Source organism: Nannobrachium achirus (assembly GCF_963921795.1).
Source record: "Nannobrachium achirus genome assembly, chromosome: 14".
In the NCBI taxonomy this organism is placed as follows: domain Eukaryota; kingdom Metazoa; phylum Chordata; class Actinopteri; order Myctophiformes; family Myctophidae; genus Nannobrachium; species Nannobrachium achirus.
Window position 1 is genome coordinate 35,609,060 of NC_137821.1, and position 7,327 is coordinate 35,616,386.

General features: G+C 46.5%; 1 protein-coding gene across 1 annotated transcript in view; it reads left to right on the forward strand.

Moving 5' to 3' along the window:
- Positions 1–855: 855 nt before the first annotated feature.
- LOC308297987 (serine/threonine-protein kinase DCLK2-like) overlaps positions 856–7,327 on the forward strand; it is a gene marked incomplete at both ends in the record, with an annotated part of 30,744 nt that continues 24,272 nt past the window's right edge. Inside the window, 2 exons of the mRNA XM_080741551.1 lie at positions 856–1,273; positions 6,663–6,945. Of these exons, the coding sequence (XP_080597677.1) occupies positions 856–1,273; positions 6,663–6,945 (701 nt within the window). The remainder of the gene's footprint in view (positions 1,274–6,662; positions 6,946–7,327) is intronic.

The window sequence follows — 7,327 nt, forward strand, 5'->3', positions numbered from 1 at the left end:
TTGGTCTATATTACCGGCTACACATCATGTATGTTATGTTATCATTAATGTATCTTACATGTTAGGATGTACATGGAAGGTGAATGGTAAATGCCCCCCCCCCCCCTTTTCTCAGGACCTGAGGGACCTCCATTGTAAAACGGAGAAGAAATAAAAGAAAATCCAACCGACAAACCCAGCCATGCGGGTGGATAAAGACACAGCAGCCACCATCAGTCCCACACGGCCGGTGAAGCAGCAGGAGGAGAGATAGAAAGGGAAGAGAGGAGGAGGAGGGAGGCGACAAACCTGGACCACCTACTGAGCCTTCATGTCCGATTAACGTAACTGCTGGGTCAGTCTATGCACCAGACGCATATAATCCTGCTTAATGAAGAGGAAGAGGAAAGCCATTAACAACATTAATAACATTAATTATTGCCGACAGCCCACTGGTAATAGCTACAGATACTGGCTACATGTTTTATCTTTAAGCGGTTCCTAGCCACTTCTACATCTGACTTTGTGTGTTTGTATGTATGTACGAGTGCAGCATAAGCAGCTGCAACTGATTGCAGCATAAAGCTGCAACTAATTACACTAATTTAAGAGAGAGGGAGAGACAGATCTTTAATTTGCAGTATTTGCCACACGTGGATGTGAGGCACCACTTCCTTCACACTGGCTGTGAAATTTTGTAATTGTCACTGAGCGGTGTTGGATCGTAGATTTTTTCCCCACATCGCCCCCCAGAGGACAGAGTTTTCATGCAGGAACAGCGGTCATGAACGCACGGGTCTGCGGAGGTCTGTGAACGTTGAGTGTAAACGGGAGTAAAAACAGAACACATTTAAAAGCTCTGTGACCAGCCCAGCCATGTCTCTGACCAACAAGAGCATCGAACTGGAGCACTTTGACGAGCGGGACCGCGTGCGCCGCGGCCGCTCCGCGCGCTCCAAACGGGACGGGTCGGCTTCCGGGCCCGGCTCCCGGGGGAGCAGCCTGGTCCCCAGCCCCGCCCACAGCGCCAACTGCAGCTACTACCGCACGCGCACCCTGCAGACGCTCACCTCGGAGCGGCGCGCCAAGAAGGTGCGCTTCTACCGCAACGGCGACCGCTACTTCAAGGGCCTGCTGTTCGCCGTGTCCAGCGACCGCCTGCGCTCCTACGACGCCCTGCTGGCGGAGCTGACGCGCTCGCTGGCCGACAACCTGCACCTCCCGCAGGGCGTCCGGAACATCTACACCCTGGACGGCTCCCGCAAGATCACCGGCATGGACGAGCTGCTGGAAGGTAATGCACATACACACACACACACACACACACACACACACACACACACACACACACACACACACACACACACACACACACACACACACACACACACACAGTCCATCTCCCCATCTAGTGTTCGCTCAATACACACACCTCAAAACTTCAACATGCCCTTGCCTCGAGCAAGGCATCTCGTATGAAACAGCTCTCACCAATAGAAGACTATGGTAATACTGGCTAAATCCCAGTGTCCAAGCTCCCAGTGTTAAATGGCAAGACCGTGGCTCCCAGTACGACAGTACAAGACTGTGGTTGCACTGGTGGTCAGCTCCCAGTACAACAGGAGAAGACTGTGGTTGTACTGGTCAGCTCCCAGTACAACAGAAGACTGTGGTTGTACTGGTGGTCAGCTCCCAGTACAACAGGAGAAGACTGTGGTTGTACTGGTCAGCTCCCATTGTTAAATGGCAACACTGGGGTTGTGCTGGTCAGCTCCCAATACAACAGTACAAGACTGTGGTTGTACTGGTCAGCTCCCAGTATGATGACAGTAGAAACCTGTGGTTGTACTGGTCAGCTCCCAATACAACAGCAGTGATGTCATTACGTGCGCATCCCGCATCAAAAACTCATTCAAGTCACCCAGGGACTCATTCATGTCATGGTCCTGGGGTCCCGGGGATGCGCCTCCATTGGAGTCCATGTTAAAATAATTTACAGCGTTGCGGTAAAATATTGTTTTTTTTCCACAGACACCACCATTGTTCATGGGTGAAAGCATCCTACTTTACCCTACGTTAACACAAATAAAATCCACGTAGAAAGTCTTAAACAGGCGATAGAAACGTCAATGTTTTGATTCCACCGACGTCCGACGTCATCTTGCGCGCGTAAACTTTATATTGAGGACTCATAAAACTTTTCTGGGACCCATTTGAATGACCACCTGTGGGTCCCGGGACCCATTACATTGAAAACCTAGTAACATCACTGCAACAGTACAAGACTGTGGTTGTACTGGGAAACTCCCAGGACAACAGTAGAAAACTGTGGTTTATTGTTCAGCTCTGATTGTACTGGTTACATGTTGCACTGGGTCTTCTCTTGTCTACAGACATTTTAGCCAGAGACACAGTACCAGCGTCAGTGACATCACAGGTGTATTAGCGTGTGATTGGCTGTAATGCTTGCTAATGCATGTCTGTGTTAGTGATGGGAAGCTGTAGAGACCTATACTGAGAGAGAGAGAGAGAGAGAGAGAGAGAGAGAAAGCAGCATCACTGTTACTGGAACTCACTAATGACTTTCTCTCTCTGTCCATGAATCTCTCTTTATCTGTCTTTTTCTGTCTATATTTCTCTTATCGCATTCATTTGGGATGAGTGCGTGTCGTTCCTGTCGGGCATAATATACAGTATGGTCTCTTTGGTGCATAAATGCCCTATTTTATACGTTGTCATGTGACAGTGTCATGCAACAGTAGAGAACATGGAATATCTACAATCAATCTCATGGCCTGACCCAACCCCCTTAATGCCGGCTAATGCTTATTTTACTGCTAGGAAACCATTACTCTGAAAGAAGTAATGGTGTAAGAGAAAGGAGGGTGTGTGTGTGTGTGTGTGTGTGTGTGTGTGTGTGTGTGTGTGTGTGTGTGTGTGTGTGTGTGTGTGTGTGTGTGTGTGTGTGTGTGTGTGTGTGTGTGTGTGTGTGTGTGTGTGTGTGTGTGTGTGTGTGTGTGTGTGTGTGTGTGTGTGTGTATGTTCGCGTGTGCGCGTGCATGTGCACGTGCGTGACTGCGTACGTGAATGAAAGGCACAACATTTCTCTGTGTACAGACGGGAACAGACAGTGTTGCAGTCAGAAAGCCAGGAAAGTCCATGACAAACACGTCCACAGACTCCACACTACCTATGTACTACTGAGCATGGCATGCCGTCAGTCAGACTTAAGCCTCTATCAGAGTCCAAGGTGAAGAGCTATTCACTGCAAATTTTAGGTGTAAAGCTATCCACCTAAAGTGAGAAAATAAGTGGAGGCCATCATAGTCAGTCACGGTGAAGTCCTATCACTGACTGACTGGTCTAGATCGACCAATCAGTGAACGGGGTGATGGATAGATCTGTCTGAAAGTAAAAACAGAGAGATGTGTCGGGGTTCGCCGTGGAAAGCTCTTTACCGCGAGTAATGACGCAATGTTGTAGTTTTATGACTTAAGAAGACTACACCGCGGTGGATAGCTTATCACCGCGGTGCCTACTATGATAGGGGCTTTACTCTGCAGTGTAGAGAGACCTAGAGACAGATGGAGAGAGAGAGAACACAGGTGAGTGAGATTAAGGATTAAAATGATGGACAGAGATAAAGATGGAAAGTGTGTGCACGTGCTCATGGGAGAGACGTGCACGCCTGGCACGTGTACGATGAATGGAGGATGCGAGGAGAGGTGAATGGTGTGCGTGTGTGTGCGCGCGCAAGTCGTGCATGCATGCACATGCGTACACGCTGCAGACAGAGAACTGTACGTTGAGGTGTTCTCATCCTTATAAGGTAAAACAGGAAGTCGGCTTTACAGTAGTGCTACTGTACGTGTGTGATTGGCTCATCGTCTCTTAAAGGTGCATGTCTTAATTAGTGCATTAATACCTGGAAGCTGTCACATGATAATTATGCAGCTGTCCATTATTAACCCATTTAGAACGGGTACACATTATAGTCAATATAGTGTATTATTATTTTATGCTTTAACTATTGAAAAATAGCAGATCTACAAGCTCACAGCGCGGCACTGGGTGCCGCGCTGCGAATCGTGAAAATTTGATTTTTGACCCGATTCTATAAGTGTCTTTTGAATTCTTCTAAGGTTTTTTGAAAAACCTATGTTTCTGTCAGCAATCTGGCCAGCCATCGTCAAAGAAAAGGTCCTTTTTCCGACTAACTGGCTCAGTTAGTCTGTTCTTGAGAGACTACCATGTCAGTGGTTCTCAAACCTTTTCATGTGAAGGACCCCCAAAATGTATTGTAAATATGTATTTGGCCACGGACCCCCATCTCAAAATATTTAGTTCCAGGGAACACCCAGAAGCAAAATTTGAGTTACAAACGTTCGCTTTAAAAATACATATATTCAAATATTTGCACACATTTTCACGACTTTTTCAAAAATAGCAGATCCTTACAGGTCACATTAAGTTAAATTTAGCCTCCTTTCTCCCTTTTTTCTTTTTTTTATTGCAGTCAGGAACTTTTGTACAGTACTTGGAGGAACTTGTACATGTGCAGTGGTTGGAGGTGTTCTCCCTACTCCTCCATTGAGACATTTATGTACCATGGTGTCGGGTAGAACACCTACAAGTAGTGCTGCCTGAAGCACCAAACATCTCCCCTGGCCAAGCAGGGATTGATCTGTATGGGATGTGTGCTAGATGCTTGGTGCTTGATGCAGGTTAGAATCTCAGGATCGTATATACTGTAAAATGCATGGATTGCAGCTTTAATTCAGGATAGTTAAATCCCCATCCATTATCCATAATTTCATGTTCCCTCTTAACACCGAATAATTACTCAGATTTTGAAGCTAACTAGCTTAAAACCAGGTCTTGTTGGAAAGTGGCACCATCCATCTTGTGTGAGTGTAAATCAGGCAGGCTTAACCTTCTGTCGTCTTGTAACATCAGTGATTCTCAGTCTTTCTAATTTCAAGGACCCACAGTTTGATTTGCATTAGCCCCTTGAATCCCAGCATCTATATTCTGTGAGCTTGTGTGAGCATTGTGACTGTGAGCTTGTAGATCAGCCATTTTTGGCAAAGATATTTGGTGGATGGAAAAAAGCGTTCTAAGAACAGAGCCAACTGAGGTCCAGTTTAAAGTATTAAGTCCAGAGGGTTTAAGTGGTTAAGCTATGCTGCCCTACAACGGCAGAGTGCAGTAACTACGTACAAGAATTTCACAAGAAATGTGTTTAAAAGTGTTTTACAGCTGATCAGCCAAATGAGATAAAGGCATAAAAGTGATATTACACTGATTGTATATCTGTTCTTGAGCTAATTCTTCATCCCCCAATATCATGAAGGCTAATTTGACCTTTGGGCGACACAAATAAGTCGGTGTGTCCAAAAACGTAGTTACTGCACTCTGCCTTTTTTAGGGCAGAATGGACCCCCATTTCATATGTTCTTTTGTCCTCCCTCAGGGACCGCAATCTACACCATAAAATCCTCTGTGTTAATTTAACTCAGAGAGTGGAGAAATGAAACCAAAGGGACCCATATGGGTACATTTGCTTACCAACTATTAAACATTTTGCTAGGGCTCCCCTGGAACAACCTCAAGGACGCCTGGGGGTGGTCCTCAGACCCCACGTTGAGAACCAGACACTTAACATCATGCACCGTGTTCATGTTTGACAGCCCCAGTAAACCAAACACAGATAAAACATAATTTCGTGATCAATTATTCAAATGGCTGAAGCATTGCCCTCCATTTGTGGTCTGAATATTTCATGGTCTTGCCATTGGACCGGCCAGGGTGGTCGTTAGGGGGCCTTGGCCAATCAGAGGGCTCCGTTCATGACGAAGCACGGTGGCAGACGGGCTGTCAGAGCAATTTGTTCCACCAGTAAAACTAGTTTCACCTGTCACCTCAGTGTCACCTCCCTGTCTGGCTGACTGCTGACATTATCAGGTCAAACATGCATATTTAAACTCAAACACACACACATACTGTACACACCATGCACAGAAACACACACACACACACACACACAAAGCCTTTTAAAGACGCAAAAGGTCGTTATTGCTATTTGCATGTGCAGAGTGGAGAAGATGTCATCACTCACATATTCAAATAAGCAACCGAAGTGTGTGTGTGTGTGTGTGTGTGTGTGTGTGCGCGCGCGCGCACGCGCACGGTCATGTAAAGTGTCAACCACATCTGTGTATCCCCCCCGCCCCCATTCCTGGAGCTCCAGGACTCAGTCACAGAGCGTTACCATCCCGAATTTGGGGTGTGGGGCAAATAAAGGACATTTTCACCTATTTTCTAACATCGTATCGCAAATGTGAAGGTACTGACTTGTTCCTAAGGATGTCTGTAGTAAAAACGGAGCGGTAAAATGACATTCCAACGGTATAAATCTTTTTTCCATTTCTTTTGTTTTCTTCTTTTTGACAAGCTGTGTATGCAGAAATTAATGAATGATCAGGACTGTGCTTCCCTGTTAAGTTGCAGACAACAATACTCTCTCTCAAAACATGTTTCAATTTCAAAAGCTTTATTAGCATGATAAAATATGTCTTACATTGCCAAAGCATACGTATAACATAAAACAAATCATAACTTTGCATATACAGGGACACGACTGAACAATCCCTCCATCTTCTCTCCTCTCCCTCCTCCTCCAGGTGAGAGCTACGTGTGTGCGTCCAACGAGCCCTACCGTAAGGTGGACTACAACAGTGCGTCGCCGCCCAGCTGGCGGCCCGGGGTCGCCGCGGGGACCAGCAGCACCTCCTCCTCCGGCACAGGGAACAGCACCCCTGCCGCCGCCGCCGCGGTCTCCATCCCCGCCGCCAGCGGCCCCGCGGGCTCCAGGGAGCGCAGCGAGGCGCGGGAGAACAAGGACTTCATCAAGCCCAAGCTGGTGACGGTGATCCGCAGCGGCGTCAAGCCACGCAAGGCCGTCAGGTATAGGGATGGGACAATAAATCGTTATTATCGTTTATTGTGATAAAAAACACTTGCGATAATCATGTCGTGGAGATTTGAATCCATGCACAGGGATCAATTCACCTTTTCTATTTGCTGATATCCGCTACCGTTTAAACCCTCTGTAATTGGTAAAAGTAAAAAGACCTGCAAATACTTACTCTTTTTTTCACTCTCTACCAAATCTCTTTGCCAAAAAAATAGCCGATCTACAAGCTCACGAGCTTGTAGATCGGCTTGTTCCTTGTTTTGGGCAAATGTTCCGCCCCAGCTAGGATAATGGATGTTGGGCATATTTTGATTATCGCGATAATATCGTAAATCTCAAATGTCTTTGGTCTCAATAATCGTGACATGACAT